This window comes from Calidris pugnax, unplaced genomic scaffold, assembly GCF_001431845.1.
Source record: "Calidris pugnax isolate Ruff unplaced genomic scaffold, ASM143184v1 scaffold89, whole genome shotgun sequence".
NCBI classification, from domain to species: domain Eukaryota; kingdom Metazoa; phylum Chordata; class Aves; order Charadriiformes; family Scolopacidae; genus Calidris; species Calidris pugnax.
The window spans coordinates 3,739,779-3,757,101 of record NW_015090865.1 but is presented as its reverse complement, the minus strand read 5'-3'; the positions used below and the strand labels follow the sequence as shown (position 1 = coordinate 3,757,101).

Here is a 17,323-nt window from a genome sequence, read left to right as displayed (position 1 = left end):
CAAGGATGAAAACATGTGGCTTTTAATGAGCTTTCTTTCATCTACTAGCTTCTATTTTCTCCTCAGCACTTCTACAAATATGTAGAATAATGAAATGGAATATAGCCATTCCATTTAAGAGCTCATCCTTTAAAGAATGTCACAACAAAAGAGGACAAAGGATGACTAAGAATGAATAATGAGCAATGCCCTCAAAATTGGCCAAACCTTTTTGATTAGCATCTTTCCTTACCCATGGCTTCAATGAATAATGTAACATGAGAAAAAAATAAAAGAATAAACACATTTGATTATGCTACAGAAAAACGTTTTCTACAATAATTCTCCAAGCAGTCTTCTCTGAATTCAAACTAATTTTTAAGGTGAGAAAAATGTCTCTTTAAAAAAGGATGGTTTCACTGAATAGATTTTAATAACATGAACCTGAGTCTAAACCTGTTCCTGAAATGCTGGCATATCACAAGTCACTCATTATTTGAATTCATTCTTGGTTTTTAATATTATTGTCTGTTCAGTGAGCCTGCTAGACAGGTCCATCCAATGGTTCACAATCATATTTCACTTATTTCTTTTAGTTTTGGAATGAAGACTTCTGTCAGCTATGTGAACTTAGAATCTATCAAAAAGATGAAGCAGTGGAAGGTATGGTGCAGAAGAAGCAATTTCTTGAATTTTCAGTGTTTGAGCCTTTTCTTCCTGGGATTTTTGAGTCTTGCCCAATTCATTGTCTATGTAGAAATCAGACTATCCAAAGATTTTTTGTCTGGGTACAGAGTTGAGATTTGATTGTAATATTCACAGATTGTTCTTATACCATTATTATGCAAAGGGTTTATCAGATCTGGTCCTCTTGTCAGGCCTCTGGTGAGGTTATGTCTTGTGGTACTGCTTGCTTTATAAAGCAAGGCTTTTTGAAATGAACATATAAATATGTCCCTTTAACACTAGGTTTTTGGGTACTCAAGGAAAACGGGAATAAGAAAAGCTCTAATGCAGCCAAAATTATTTGCCTTTTTGAATCCAGTGATTACACATGCAAAACACTCCATGGCCTTTACTCAGCTCAAACAAACATCCACCGAGGGAAAACAGAGGTGATGGGAATAATCACTCATGGTAGAAACAAACACTCACCTTTAATCTTTCTGTCCCTGGCAGCTGCCTTAACAGACAGTTTGGTCCTATTTAATTCAAAAGGCCATGGATCAATGACAGCATTCAAATTTCCTTCGCTTTTGCATGGGATTTCATTCAGGGATGGTTGTGCCCATCATATCTGTGCAGTTACATCTCCAGTGTAGAAGTCAGTTCTCAGTAACCTGCCTGATCACACTGGCTGTGCCCAGGCAAGAATGAAGTGCATGGACAATGAAATAAGGGTGTTTAGAGGACACTGTGGTCAGCACCAAGACAGGTCCCTAACACTGCTGCTCTCTGATTATTTTCCTGATGGGGATTTCTTTTCCTGAGCCAGGGATGGTGCTGACCACTGAGCTGACCACAGCTACCTCTCTCAGGGGCTTGCCTAGCTCCTCTGCAAGCTTTTCTCTGGCTTTTGCTGTTGACTTCAAAAGGTGTTTGGTGGGGTTTTTACATATCTGACCAACTAATGAAAAACACCTCCATCAAACTCTCAGTAAAACACACTGCAATGTTAATTCACTACTTCTGATGCAAACACATTTCTAATTTCCTTGTAGCACAGCAAAAGGAACACTCGTGATTCCATCCCCCTGTGGTTTTATCATCCCAGTGTGGGGAAGAACAGGGCGGTCTGGGTGTCTGTTGCCAGCTGGAAGGGATGGAACACCATCAGAGAGGAGAAAGGCATTTTATTCTTCATGCAGTCACCAGGCAGTCCTAAATCAACTTGACAGGTGTAAAAGGAAAAATGTTTCTCTTTTATACCCACAGCTAAACATGGCAACAAAAAAAAAAAGGTGAGAAAAACAAGAGGGGGAATGAAGAAATGCCAGATGGTGACTCTGAGAGTCAGAGTGCCTATGAAGACATCAGAGGAAGTATGTGGGCATCATTTAAAGCATCTTTAGAGTATTTGGGTTTAGCTGTTAATCTCTCTTGCCCTGTCTGAATTAAGTTACAAAGGCTATTCTGGGGAATCTGCTGATAGATATTGAAGTCCTCTTTTGGACATAAAATAGTTCCTTTCTTGTGGGTAACATACTGGCATTGCCAAGCAAGGATTTGTACCATATTATTATAGGTTAATTGGTAATAAGGAAAGATAAGGGGTTTATTCCATATTTCCACAGCGATCTGCATAATTTTTCTAAAGAAAGGGACCCCCAAAAATCTTATTTCCATCTTGTAGTGGAATGGATGTTTCTGGAATCACATATAGAGGCAGAAAGCTATGAGCCTTCTTCCAAAGACCTTTGAAAATGCTGACAAAAGGAGTCCAGGTACTAGAGAGGCCCAGAGATGGGTGGGATGCATGAGGCTCAGAGAAAGCAGTCTTCATGGGGTCTGCAGGCTGGTAAGTTCATTGCCTTCAGCTTGGACCTTTAGGCTCTCAGCCCTGAGCAAGCAGATATGCTTGTGTGTGATTTTAAACTCCTTAATAGCTCACGTTTTGTATAATTTGATTTCGTACCATTTGAAGGTTCTGACACACTTAGCGTTCCATCAGCGAAACCTCCAATGTGCTAAATGTTTAGCCTGACATTATGAGCCTTTGCTGGACCAGGGCTGAATTGTTAAACAAAGCAGGAGAGATGTTTAGACAGAACGAATGCTGGGAATCTTTTGCAGGCTGCAAAAAGCTGCAAGACCGTAGGAAGCTGGAATCAGGAGGAAGGACCTCTGAACACTCAGCCATTTGAGTTGGAGACGTGCCTGTCCTTTGAGATATTTGCCTGAACCTTGCTTGAACTGTTTCAACTCTTCCGCTCTGTAACATGGAGCTGGAGCTTCATAAGAGCTTTCCTGCTGAACCTCAGATCAGCTCAGAAATACGGAGAGCCGTGTCTTTCTCACAGTATTTTTAGCATTTCTCTTTCTGTGCACAGGAAGCTCAGAGGCTTGTGAAAATGCTGAGTGCCCAAAATTTAAAAGATATTAACTGAGCTTTTAAAACCACAGAATCCCAGTGCTTTCTTGGGCTTGGGGCACTTTTTTAAATATTTTTTTTTTTAGTTCCCTGAATTGGCTTTTCCATCACTAGCTTGAGGGCAGGTAGAGAGTGGAAAGTAAAATGGATGGATTCTGGTATGTGCCATTGCCTTTTTGACAATGAATATCTGAAAGCTAAAAAGTCACCTGGAAGCTGCAATCCTTTGGGAAGCTGAGGAAAAGCTCATGGGAAGCACAGCTGGTGAAATGTGGAAAGGGAGAGCCTGACCCCAGAGTGCATGTGTTTTCTGAGCCCCCGCAAAATCATGCTTTTTTCAGAAATTACTTGAGGGAACAATTAATTGCCTGTGCAAGCTGGGCTCTGTGCTTAGATTTCTTCACCCGTGGTGCATTTTCCAGTGGGATTCATGTGCTCCCCTGGGGTTTGTGTCCCCAGAGTGAGCCCAAACACCAGTCACAGACCTGTTCCCAGGAGAAGCATCCCTCATGCACCCCAGGAATTCAATTCCTCTGCTTTTTAGGCTTTTCCTTTCTTTTATTTGTTTAAAAGGGTAGTCATGTTTCAATCTAGACCTGGATTTGATTTTCTGAAATCTTAGAGATTTAACGGTTTCTTGAAGTTTTACTTCCTTTTGCTTTGAACTCTTAAATATTCTGCTTTCAGGGTGTGACTAGAGGGTGCAACAGCTTGGATGGAGGGTGCTCTAAGGGAAAGAAAAAAGCTCTGTTATATGAGTTCCTAAATCTTTTGCTTTTCAGGACTTCTGGGTATAGCCAAACAACCTCCAGTTGTTTTCTATGTGCACTTGGCCAATTTTTCTTCCCTTCACTAAAACACTTTTCTGCTGTTTGGGACTTTAAACATATCAGCCACTTCTTACTTTTTAGTGCTGTTTTGAATCAACCATGCAATTGAAAAAAAGCTCCATTAAAAAGAATAGTTAAATGAAAAGCAAACAAGCCGACTACATTTTTTTCCTTTTACTGTGCTCTAGAAAACACAAACTGATTCCTTTTTCAGGGTTGGGGAGGAGCACAAAGTTTGAGTTCAGGTTAATTGTAACCACACAACTTTCTTCTGAAATCATAGTCTGAGCAATAGCTCCAGGCACTACGGTGACTTCTGTGCTTTATGAGAAAGTGTTTGGTTTTGTTCATTTCTCTTATTATTTCATATGAAATAATAACAACAGATGTGATGTTAGAAAAAAAAGCCCAACCCTGTAAAAATGTCTAAACTCACTGCTAGAGCAGACACACCAGGTCTCCATAAAATCGAGACTTACACTTTATAAAAGGTTTTAAACCCAAGTTGGATTGATTTTAGGTATTTCCTGTCACAGGCTCTCTATATAGGTCAAGTATTTAGCCCAGATGTGCAACCTGGAGGAGGGCTAGGCAGCAACCGAGACCAGCCTGTGCAGGGAGGCGTCTCACAAATAAACTCTGAGGCTCGGGCAGTGGCTCCCACTCCCTCCGTGATGCTTCCTCGCCATGGGCAACACAATTAGTGCTGCAAGAGGAGGAGAGATATTAATTGCAAGAGGTATAAACGCAGCTGGGTGCTGGGGGATGATGGTTGGCTTGGCAATCTCTGCTGAAGCGGTCACCCCGCCTTTGAAGGTCTTCTTGCTTGTGCATGGAGGTGTCTTTACAACTATATGCTTGTTTACATGCAGAGGAGGCAAACTTTAAGGTCACTTCTGATTAGCAGCGTATTCTTTGGGAAGATTCAAAATTGGCAAGGATTAGTTTTCCTGCAAAAGCAGCAGGGGAGGAATGACTCTTGGAAAGACGATCCTGTACTATTCACCGAGGTCTCGCTGCAGACACGGACTGCTTCAATTCTACATTCTGTTGGTAAACCCGTATTTTTAGTTTTAATCATGAAAAAGTGAAAGGTGGCATTTCACCTCACAGCTAAGATGACTAATGACTGCTGCTGAAAGGCATAGCTCGTACTACTTCATCGTGCTGGCTCTGAAGTTTGTTGGCTGCCACCAAGAGCTAAGTCAGGAAGCCATGCAGCCTGCTGTGAAACCCAAAACTGAATAGCAAAGTGAGTTTCTCTTAATTCCTGGTTTGCTTGTGTTAGGCTTTGGATTGCTGCATCAAAGGAAGCTAATGCATCTGTTTCAATCTCATATACACCCAGTTTTCTGCCTTCCAGAAAACTAAAAGAAATACATTTTTGGTCTATGCTAGAGCTTAACTTGATTCAAAGTTGAAGAACATGAAGTAGTGCTAGCCAGGAAGTGGCTGATTTCAGTCTTTCTCAAGTGTAAATTTAGTACTTAGGAATGGAGGTAACTATAGTAGTGGCGATGAAATTTAATGGCTCCTCAGTACTAATGAGAACTCCTTTACAACCTCTCAAGCTTTTCCTGCTCTACGTGTGTGGGCTTCCTGTGTGTGCTAGGGAGAGCAAAAAGGTGAAAACTGGGTGATGGCAGAGTGGTGCCACCTCTTTCAGTGAAATTAGGTGTTTTTAGAGAACTGCTGAGGCTGTTCATGTGTATTTCACCGATAGGTCTACTATAGCCCCAGGTGTGTAATTCTGGTCCTTGTGATGGAGCACATACAGCCCCTTTCCTTTGTCTTCCCACTTGGATACTTCCCTTGTGCTCCCTGGGATCCCTATTTTGCTCCAAAAGGGTGGCTCTGCTGCAAAATCCTTAAAGCTGGCAGAATTCTTGGCAGATGTATAATTCCAGGGCTCGAAGTTATGGAAAATTTCTAGGCTATATATGTTTAAGGAATTTCCTGACTATGCTGTCACTCTGTACAACTGCATAGTGAACATGCTATACCTAACTATGGATATATTCACTTCTGTATGAAGTTCCTACTATAGCTTTCATAGAAGTGGAGGAAAAATGATTGCACCATAAGCCAATTTTATACTCATTCAACTGGTTTTATGCAGTTATATTATTTTTGGTAAAATGCACTCAAATGGAATTGTTAAAGTGGTTAAAGTTCAGCACTTCAAAGGCGTCCTTTTTATTGGGCCAGGACGGTATCTTATGATAGTAGCTATTTTTTGTCTTGATTTTGTATTTGTTAATGGTATTCCAAGTTTCAATATTTATTTTTAAAGGCTAGACTTAATGTTCTTATTGTAGAATCTTTGATCTTGCGGCATACCTCAATGATTTGATATTTTAAGCTATTTCTGGAATGAACACATTGGATAGATACGCATTTTTAATGGCAATTTTAGTCCTATACCCAGCCATTGTGCAAGCGGTCTGTCTCAGTTTTATTCTCCATTGTTTGGCTGAGTCTATTTATTTGGCTCTGGGAAAAAAAAGGATAGTTCTCATTTTTGATGGCTGTACTCAGTTTTGTGGCTTTAGCTGGAATTACAGAAAGTCTTCATCCTGTGCTTCAGAAAAACATCAGAGGAGACATTTTAAAATTAATAGCACAGAATTCAGCCTTAGTCAAAGCTCATAATAAAAAGTTAAGAATTTGTATGATATTTTTCAGGCTGTATTTTTTTTGGCCATTGAAAGTAATAATTTTTCTTTTTCAGAGCAATCAAATACACATATTCCTTTGTAGATAAAGTGGAGGACTTGCCAGTTTTGGGTACAAACAGGAGGATATCTTGTATTGCCAGCATATGGAAGTCTTTCCTGGGGCTATGTCTCCAATGATAGTTAATGCCTTCATATGCTGATGGTCCGCATTGAATACAGCTTGTCCTCACATCTTTTCTTTTGTTAATGGCCTAGATGCCATGACCAGGTTTGCAATAAATTCCACCCTTGTCCTTTCCCAGATCAGGTCAGCAAGGAGGGGTTCCCATGAGCAGTAAGGAAGAAATTCGGGGTGCCTGCTGCACCCCCCTTCCATCTGCCTTTCTCTTCTCCCAAACAGACTTGGGGAAAAGAGAGATGAGGCCAGTTTAACACACGCAAGAGCTATGGAGAGTGTTTCCACACCTCCCCACCTCTCCACCTGGAGGAGGCTGCTTCCTGAAGGCATGTAAGGGTATGATTACTTCTTCCCCCTGAGCAGAAGGACCACAGGCAGCAAGAACCAAAAACAGGAGGAAAAATGGGAAATGCCTCTTGTGCCCAAGCATACAGACTTCGTGCATGTGGGATTGAGCTCCTGTAGTGTCCACATCATAAATCACGTCATCTCCAAAGCAGGCTGTATGATGGCAGCAGTAGGCAGCTCAAAGAATGTCAACTGGTATCTGGAGTTTAGCCGAGCCCCTCGAGTCTGAATATTTGGCCAGAAATCTCCCAGAGAACAAACTCGCTGGAAATTCCTGCTTCCAGCTGTGTCAGGATTAATAGAAGCTCTTCCTGCTAAATGGGCTGTTTTGTTGCATCTAGAACTAGCCACAACCTGGGTTTGTGAGGGAGTAAAAATGTGAGAAGTAATGAAAGGAAAAAAAAGTGTACTTTCTGGGTCTCGTTAATGTTTGGTTTCATGTCAGACCCAACCCAAAGGATCAAGATAATTCTTAATTTATTCTTTATTTGTCTTTAACGGCCAAATTTTACCTCCACCTTGGAAGCAGGAGAAGAGACAGCTTTACCCTTCTACAGAATCTGTGCTTGGAAACTTTTCAAGCAACTGTTGTGCCCAATCCTGCCAGCTGGTGCACAGCGTTTAGGTGGCATAAAGCAAGCATGGAAGTGTTTGGTGTCTTTGGTTGCAAAGAGGAGACATACTTGATCATCAAAAGCAGCTCTAAAATATCAGATTGGTAACATTTGTGGGAGCTTCACTAAGGCTTCACCCTCACCTAGAGCCCAGGAAAATGTTCCTCCTGGTTTAAGGAAGCTTTGGGTCAGACCTTCTAACAGAGCTGAGGTTTGGGGCTTCTAACCAAAAGTGTTTGTGGCTTGGTTGGTTTTTTTTTTAATCTTCAACAGCAACTGTGAGGAGAAGTGTTTGTTGCAGTGCTGTCATAAATATTGCCCTTTCCTTCTGAGAGAAGTCCCCAATGTCTTAAACCCCAGTGCAATATCTGTTGCTTTTCCTAGAAAAATATACAGCTTCAACACAACATTAGAGAACAATTCATGTTGTCTTAGGATAGAAAATTTTGGCATCTATTTAATCAGCTATTTGATCTTTGATCTGGGACTATAATTTACCATTTTAACTTCTACATAGGGGATGTTTGTAACTGCACATTGCTTGCTTTGTTCTCTTAGTACCCTGGGAATGGTTTTATAAGAAAAAGCAAATAAAAGCAAACTGTATGTGCTTGAAGAACCTTCATCTGCCTGTACTGCTTCAATTAACCTGGGGTGCATGGGGGTTGGTGGCCTGAATTCAGGCCACAAAAGGAACTAGTATGTATTGTTAGCAACATTCTGGACTTGAACAAATTCAGAAAAGTGCTCAGACTGGAACGCGTGGACCTGTTTCCAGGGAAAAGCTGGGGTGTACCAAGTATAGAGTGTGACTCATGAACATCTGCGGAAATTTCACACTTCCACGATCACATCGTCAAAACAGCAAAATTTAGCTAGACCATGTTCCCCCTACAAATGTCTTAAGCCTGTAAATATAACAAATTATTTAGAAAACGTAGAACCTTGTTCTGTTTAATTCAGCCCCCACAAAGGCTGTCCATCACAGCAAAGCAATCCAAAGATTTTTTTTTCCTGCAAGTAGCAGGTCAGCAGAAATGTGCTTTTACTGTTATTTCACCTTTCAGGTGCATTGTGGTATTAAAATACATCGCATGCCTGGGACCTAAGTTTCACCTGAGACACAGGAATTAGACTGCCAGAGTTTCCATTAAAAGTTTCAGCTGTTGGAAGATGAATTATCAACCTCACTTTTTCATAGGGAAAGCTCTAAAATTAGCTGTTAGGATAAAATGTATTATATTGACCTCATTAAGAATTTTTGTCCAAAAACATAAGTACCTAAGCATAGTATACAACAACAAAAGAGCAACAACACAAAATCCTGGCCCTAAAACCATTCTTTGCATGGAGAAAATTCTGTGTTAACTCCCTGTCAGCACTGCCTTGACCTCCTCTTGTCTCCTCTGGACCGCTGTGTCTATGCAGTGTACCAGCTTTTCTCCCCAAACGTTTTGAAGTGCAAGGGGATTCTTACGTATTTAAAAGTGACAAAGCTCCTGGAGCTAAAACACATTTAGAATCATAAAAAATAAATAGTCGGAGTACATTCTGCCTCCAAATGTCAAGGAGACTGTCAGACTGCACAAGGCTGGTATTTCTCCATTTCTAGATCTGAGTATCACTGTGCACGAGGAGTTAGACAAGAACAGAACTGAGGGAACTGAAATGAATTGTAGGTATGGCTTTTAAAAATATAAGTGAAAAGGAAATATGATGCTTCTTTTTTCTTTCCATTTGAAAAACTGAACATATTCCTAAATTGATGGAAAATATCCTTTAAATAAAACAATAATTTGTCTGCCATGCCTCCGAAAGAACAGTACAGAATGATTTCCTAAATGTATCCTTATTAGATACAAAAGCTATAAAGACAATCTGTGCTTATCTTACAATCTTTATTTAGATGAGAAGAAAATAAAACAAATGAATAATTTAGGCAATAAACTGAAGTGTTTTCCTTGTCCTGCTCATACATATATCTTTACTTACGCAATTGATATGTTTCTAAGAATGCCTGGTAATACAGTTTTATGATAAAGAACAGCTACTCTTGCAGCAGAGCAGCTATAATTATACTGCAGGTGTAAAGGCAACCAAGCTGGCTCTGCAGAAGGTGGAGTTTTCTGACTGGAGCATCAGTGGAAGATGCTGTATCAGGCGGGCACAGCCACCATGAGGCTGGAACTGCTTTCAAACCTGGGCTAATTAATATCCTTGCCCAGAGCCATGATGAGATTGCAAGTTGAGTCGATGTTGGCTTGAGAAGGGAGCTCAGTCGATCCTTCAGGTAGTGCTCTTGGCATAGGAAAGCCATGAATTATAACCGATAAAACTAAACAATAAGTATGACACTGCTTTCCACCTCTACCCTATGCAGACTTTCCAATTCCAGCTGGCCCTGACTTCAGGGTCTCTGTTGTACGATTTAGATGCTCCCAAAGTGTCTCTCCATGGTTTTGTTCACCTTCTGTGAAACAGTGAGAGTGAGTCTTCCTCGTCTCACCATGGCATTTTGAGGATAAATATGCTAAACATTGTGAGGGACTTAAATACCACGGGGGCTGGGGTTATTTTAGAGCATTTTTCTGTTAAACACCAAGTAAACTCTTTCCAACTTCTTATCTTCCAAAGCCAGAGCTCCAGGCTGTAGTTTGCTGCTTTGCTGGCTAGCTGCTGAAGTAATGGCATCTGCTTTATTTTTTTTTTATTTTTTTTTTCTTCAAGGCTTTGGAGCTTAGAGAGATGGCCCCTTGTTTCCAAATTGCCCTCTTTGTGCTTAGTCATTGCCTCTGCGGAGCTGGGCTGTCCGGCCTCCTGGACCTCTGTAACAGATGCTATTGTGCAACGCGAGGGACTGTGATTGAACTTTCCAGAACAGATTTTAATTAGAAACATAACCTCGTACAGTAGCTTGGAATGAGTACAGTTGGGGGGGAAGAAAATTCAAAACAAGAGATGAGAAAGAAAACGCCGAAAAGAGAGAAAACTCAAAGGCCGTTTTGCTGGCATTTGGTACTGGAAATACTGTGCACGTCTGGGAAAAACTGGAGCAGTAATAACTACCTGAGACCCTCAAAAAGCCAGATCCTCAGCTGGTGTAAATCAGCATTGCTTCGTTGATTTTATGAGAGCTGCCTTTTCTCATTGACCTCAGCAGTTCTGCGCTCATTTATACCAGCTGAGGACCCCAGCCAGTTTGGCACGAGTGGAATCCAGAAGCTTTGAATACTTGTTTGTTTTGTGTTGAGTAGTTGGTTTTGTTTTGGGTTGTTTTTTTTTTTTTAATTAAATTTTAATCAATCTTTTGTTTTGTAGATTGTCCTCCACTTGGTCTAGAGACATTAAAAATTACTGACTTCCAGCTCCATGCCTCTACAGCAAAGCGGTATGGCCTTGGGGCCCACAGAGGAAGGCTTAATATTCAGGTAACATCAATTTTTTTCTCCTAAGTGGGAGAATGGCTTAAGGTTGTACTGTTGTATAAAGAGAACCAATGGATGGTTATCGGTTCTGACTACTTTGTCAGCTCATGTAATTCAAATGAAGGGGAAACACTGGAATTACAGAAGTGACTAAGGCTGATGGATAACCTTTAGATTCGTGAGGCTTAGTTAGAAAAAAAAAAAAAACAAAACTCCAAACTTAGTGTGCTGAGGGGGCAAATCCAAACAGAGCTCTATGAGTGAGCAAAGGCAGAGGCAGCCCAGGACTGCTCCCTCCCCAGCTCCCTTGACACCCATCTGGGAAGGAACCTCTGCAAATTTTGGATTTGTTGTTTGCTTGTAGTTAATGACAATGGCTAATTGAAAGCGTGGTTTTAAGGGAAACGCTTGCCTCAAGGCAGCTTTTCAGAGGCAGCGATTACACTACCAAAAAATGCTTCAATTCAGAAACAACTAGCATACAGTCTGCTTTAGCTTCTTTTATTTAATATTAAAGATGTGCTTAGGTGCTTTGCAGGACCGACTTCTATTTTTCCATATCTTGTGTTTCTGTTTTTCACTTTATTAGTGCTATTTTCTGAATTACAGTCTTCTCCAGTGTAAAAATGTTACTTTTGCATAAAAAAAGTACAACATTTAAAGCTCAAAGTCATAAACAGCATACCAGCACCAAATCAACAGTGAAAAAAGCTCTCCAAAGTTTATTTCATTTATTAGCTATCTTTCATTATTAGACCCTCTATTAGATTATTAATTTTTTTTCTCCCCAGCTGAAGAGCTCTGTTGGTTAACGAACTAAGACTGGGACTAGGAAGGATGAGCTCTAATTAGCAGTGCAATTTCACCTGTTGCCCACTACAGTGTAATGATGGGCAGCTGGTGGAAGGAGGGACCACTCTTGGTTAATGAGTTAAAGGTGCACCACTCTCCAATTGCTCTCCTTTGTTCCAGCTTCTTCTTGTGCCTCTACACAATCGGTTCTGGGAGCTTCTCTATGGGGGAAAAAGCTACCTCTTTCTTTGTCGTAGCTGGTTTAAATGAGTTCATTTTGGTCCAAAAGCTTGCTAAAACACTTTTCTATGTAGTTTGTGAGCAGCAGAGCCAGTAGGAGGTGAGTAACAGGAGCTTGCAGGCAGCACAGAGAGGGGAATGGGGTCTTTGGGCTCTTCCTTTCCAAGCCAAGGTGCAGGTACAGGGGTTTGGGTGCAATGTGAGGTCTCACCCGCAGCCTTCATATTTAATTCCTTTTGAGATTTGAGTGAGGTGATTTGCTTCTTCATAATCTCTCCTAGGAAAAAAACCCTCTAGATACAGTAATCCCCTAAATCCCTTGACCATTTAGAGTTACCCCTATGACTGGCAGTGTTAAAAGTGCGGGCTTGGATTTACTTTTCTTTAGATGCTGCTTTCTTTGGGAATAGCTTAAAATTAATAACACGTTGAAAAACTTTAAAGTGCTATTAATTGTAAAGCCACTTAGAATTTGCAGACCTGTCACTTGGGTTTCTGTGCTTAATTTTACTTTGCGTTAAGACTTCTAAATTTCAGTAGTGTTTAAAAGTTATATGCTTATAACCAAGAACAGGTACTGCAGGGGACTGATGTGTCGGATGGGTAAAGAGGTTCCTGGTGACTTCTATTTTCTGCTCAAAAGGGCAGGTTGTGGCATGCTGGGGAAAGGCAAAAGGCACTGGTATTTAAGCAGCTGTGTTTTCATGCTGTTTAGTACTGTTCATGAAGAAAAACAGTTGGCCCAAGCCAGAGAGATTCTAAGAGGTCAATGTGCCTCTCGAATTTCACCAGAGCACTCTGCTAATGTAATGATGAGCAATTTTATGGGCTGCTTCCCTTGTGGCATGGTCTGGGTATCACCAGAGTGCCATCACTGTATTCATGTGACTGTTACATTCCTCCCCCAAATAAGATAAAATCCACTCTCTGCTCAATCTCATCATCTGATACAAAGTCAGCTGAGAAGCTTAGGGCTCACCCCAGGTAACTGGCACTACCTCGGCTCACAGGGAATTCGCAGAATAATGAAGTTTTTCCAAGGCTTATGAGGGTTGCTTTGTTTCTGTTTATTTTATTTGAAGAGTATGAAATTAATCAGTTGGTGAGTGCTTTATTCTGAAGGACAGGCTTAGCAAGACCTTCCAGGATTTGCTTCTCTTTGGACCTTAGACTTTGTGGGACCTGATTTTTCTCCCAGTCCCGTGTGAATGTGGTGATGAAGCTGGGACCTCTCCAGAGCTGGAGCTACTGGGGTTGTAAAGCCCTGTATGTTGGAGATCTAGCCTGCAACTGCAATAGTGGCACAACCAGTAGCAATTTAACATCCTCAGAAAAAATCATAGCATAAAATAATATTCAGTGAGGCACTCTGCCTTCAGGGATAAAAGCCATTAATATTTGTCCCTTGCAAAATAATTAGAAGTGGTTAAAACCTGGAAAATTATTCAAATTATGTTTCTTCCCTTTCCTTATTTTCCTGGTTGGTGAAATCCAGATAAGACTGAAGATTAACCAAGTAATGCAGTCACGGGTATGTGACTAAGTAGGATGTATGGCTTTTTGTCTTTTCAGTTCTTTGTTTCACTACTTCCTTTTGAAAAACTCCATTATCAAAACACAAACGAAAGACAAAATTATTGAAGCTTTGCTTTCAGCTGGTGTGCTTTAATTCTTCTCCTTTTTCCTACTGGCAGTGGTTGCTATAAATACCTGGGATGAGTAATGCTTTTTTTTTTTTCCCTCCAAAACTTTCTATGGTAAAACAACGTTTGTGATCGCCTTGCTGGGAATGGATAAGAATTTAAACTGGTTTGATATTAGGTATATTTTTTTCTGCTGTTCTAACTGACTTGTGACAGAAGTCTGATCTTTCTCCTCATTATTGCTGTTCCAAAAGTCTTATTTTATAATGTGAGCAAGTGTTTATCCTGTCTTGTACATTTCTAACTCAGAAGATAAATATGAATTAAAATCAGAAGTCATATAATTTGTAAAGGATTTGTAACTTTTTGATTTCCCTTAATCTTAGCTTCTGGGTACATAATAAGCAGTTTATTTTTTTTTATTTGAATTACAATTTTCAACATTCACATTTATAGATAACTTAGTCAGGAGTGACGGGGAAAAAACAAACCCTTTTCCTATATCAAAGAAGTATTTTTTCAAAAGACACTGCATATTGAGAAATATTTTTGCATTTGGCTGCAAGTGAAATGTAAACTAGATTAGGCATTGAGTTATTCTTGAAAATTCAGTAAAGGAAAAAAGTGTTTGCTTAAGACCTAGCCGTTACTTCCAGTTTTCACTAGCTCCTTCCCTCTCCTATTTATGAAGATAAAGCAAATGTTTAAAATGTACAGCTTAAAGTTATGTGTATCGTAACTTGAATCCATTATCTCTAATAACTCAATATGCAATTTTTAAATTCCAGTAAACATCTTGCTGAGAAAAGGTATCTTGATCTATATTCTTTGGTGATAGATTTTTGTCATCTTCAGGAATGAAAACTTTCCAAATAAATTTAATAGAAATTTTAACTACTAAATATTCAATTGAGTTCATAAGGGTTTTTTTTTTTTTACAGAAAGGATATTTTGAAGTGACCATAGGTAAAATTCAAAACTTCAAGTGTCTTAAGAAAAACCACAAACTTGAAGCTTGAAAAGAGAATTTTCAATATAAATTTATTTGAATTCTTTTTCTTTGGGAATATTTGTAATAAGAATTTTCAAATTGATTAAACTCCTCTTTTTCATTTACTACTCTGTGATAGTTATACACAGACAACTGCTTCTTTTTGCTAAAGCAGAGAAGCTAAAAGGGAAATATTAGAGCAGGAAGAATTAGCAGCACAGTTTCATGGTTTGGGTTTTTTTTTTTCTTTTATACTCTTTGTCCCTGTTGAAGGCCACAGTATTTTAAGCTGTCTGTTACTGTAAGCACGTCCTTTAAACTCCCCATATCTGATATACAACTTAAACACGTGCTTAGCTTTAAGTCCAGTTGAAACCATTGAGACTTGTATTTTAGGGATTTTTTTGGCAAATAAGCTCTTCTCTCTCTCCTCACTGCAAAGTAGGTAACTTTACACCCTGATGGGTATCACACCTATGGGAAATATCCTCAGTCTGAATGAGGACCAGGGATCCCAGCTGAAGAAAGGGGAGATATGGTCTGCAGAAACTGGTGGAGTTTCCTTAGTGTGAAGGGGATTAGCATGATGCTGGTTCAAGGTGCTCTGCAGATCTTAACGCTTCCTGGCAAGTGTTGGCTTTAAACCCTAAGGCTACTTCAAATTCCATCTTAGTTTGAAATGCATTGAAACCTTTCCTTGAAAAAGGTTATAACTCAGGTCACTGATCAAATTTATATTCTCATGTTTTCCCGTTGTTAAGTTTTCCTTGAAGAATTTATCTTCCATTGTGAATAGAGTTTTCCTCTGTATCTTGTACTTCAACTCTTATATGAATTTCACTTTAAAATACCACCTAGAAGTTGATGGCATAATGTAAATTTGGTAGATGCAGGAAAAGAAGTAATTCTTCAAGGTGTCTTGTCTCAGATTTGAGAAAACAAGAGGTTTTAGGAATTGAATCTGTGTCTGTCTTTTGCAGCACTTCTTCAGACACCACCAGACTCTCACTGGGAAAAGGGATTAACAACTGCATCCTCTTTTTGAGTTAGACCAACCCAGTGCCAGTTTGGGTAGAAAACTAACTGTAAAAATTGAGGTAGACAGACCTGTCAATCTCTGTAACCCAGCAATGGCTGTAATATCTGCAAATACTGCTCAGTGGGAAGCTGAGAGATAATTCAGGACATTTAACTGACAGTTGTACTCTTGGGTACTCCTCCAACTGAAAATATACCACTGAACATACAATATCTGTACACCAGAGCTGTAAAATCTGTCTTTAATATAAACTTACAAAGTTTTCCAGACTCTCCTTTTATATTTGGGAAATAATTAAGGATATCCATTCTTAGAATCACATGGACAGAAATGATAAATGAACATTAAACACATATGAAATACTATAAAAGTACATATAGGCTCAGAGAACCATATGGAAAATTCTTCTATGCTCTCTGTGGAGTAGCCAGTTTGGTGCTGAATGCTTCCTGGGCTTTAGTAATAGGATAAATATCTGAAGACCTCAGATGCTATGCGTCTTGAAATGCTATTTCAGGTATATTTAGAATACAAATTTCTCAAAATACCTTGCAGCTATTTCTTTGAAAATGTGGAGAAGGCTGTTTGTGGTGTTCTTGCCAACATAAATTGGGATATAGATTGGTACACAAGTTGGAGTACAGCTGGGCATTCCTAAATTTTTAACCTCTGATATTAATTTGCCTAAGGCTAGTGTATCCCTGGTGATGAAAATTAATAATCCTGGGACTGAAAATTGGTGGGAAATGATATTACTGTTTCCATATGGCCTACACTCAACTTTGCTGCTTCCGAGGGAAAGTACTGCTCCAGTACTGACCATTATTTACCTGGGTTGGAGCTGGCTTTTCAGGACTTTCAGAACTCTGAAAACCATGTGCATAATTATCCTGGGTAAAGGTTCTATCAGGCCACAGGCACAGACAGGTGGACTGAGCTGAAGCTCTGTTTATGCTCTCTCACTCTAACTTAAATTTGTATGTAGTGGTTCTTATTTTTTGAAGGGACTTTGCAGAATTTCCCTCCCTGCTTCAAGTAAGAAAATATTTTGGCTGCTCCATATGACTGTTGAGAATGGTAGTCTCAGGGGTCTTAAAGTGGAGTCAAAAGAGTAAGTGGAATGAATGATGACTTCATGTGTTCTTTTCTTTTTCCCAAGAAAGACCTTCAGTTTCTTGGCTCAGATTTATGAGGACAGTTTTGCCTTCTTTTCAGGCAGGTGTTAACGAAAATGATTTTTATGATGGTGCTTGGTGTGCAGGAAGAAATGACCCATATCAGTGGATTGAAGTAGATGCTCGAAGGTTAACAAAATTCACTGGAGTCATCACACAAGGAAGAAACTCTCTCTGGTCGTAAGTACATGCTTGCTTTTCTCCATGAATGATTTTTATGATGGTGCTTGGTGTGCAGGAAGAAATGACCCATATCAGTGGATTGAAGTAGATGCTCGAAGGTTAACAAAATTCACTGGA

The 17,323-nt window shown here is 39.8% G+C and overlaps 1 protein-coding gene across 1 annotated transcript in view; it reads left to right on the top strand.

Moving 5' to 3' along the window:
* Positions 1-17,323, top strand: part of CPXM2 (carboxypeptidase X (M14 family), member 2) — a 75,539-nt gene that overhangs the window by 5,855 nt on the left and 52,361 nt on the right. The window contains exons 2-3 of the mRNA XM_014945198.1: positions 11,037-11,146; positions 17,064-17,203. Coding sequence (XP_014800684.1) covers positions 11,037-11,146; positions 17,064-17,203 — 250 coding nt within the window. The remainder of the gene's footprint in view (positions 1-11,036; positions 11,147-17,063; positions 17,204-17,323) is intronic.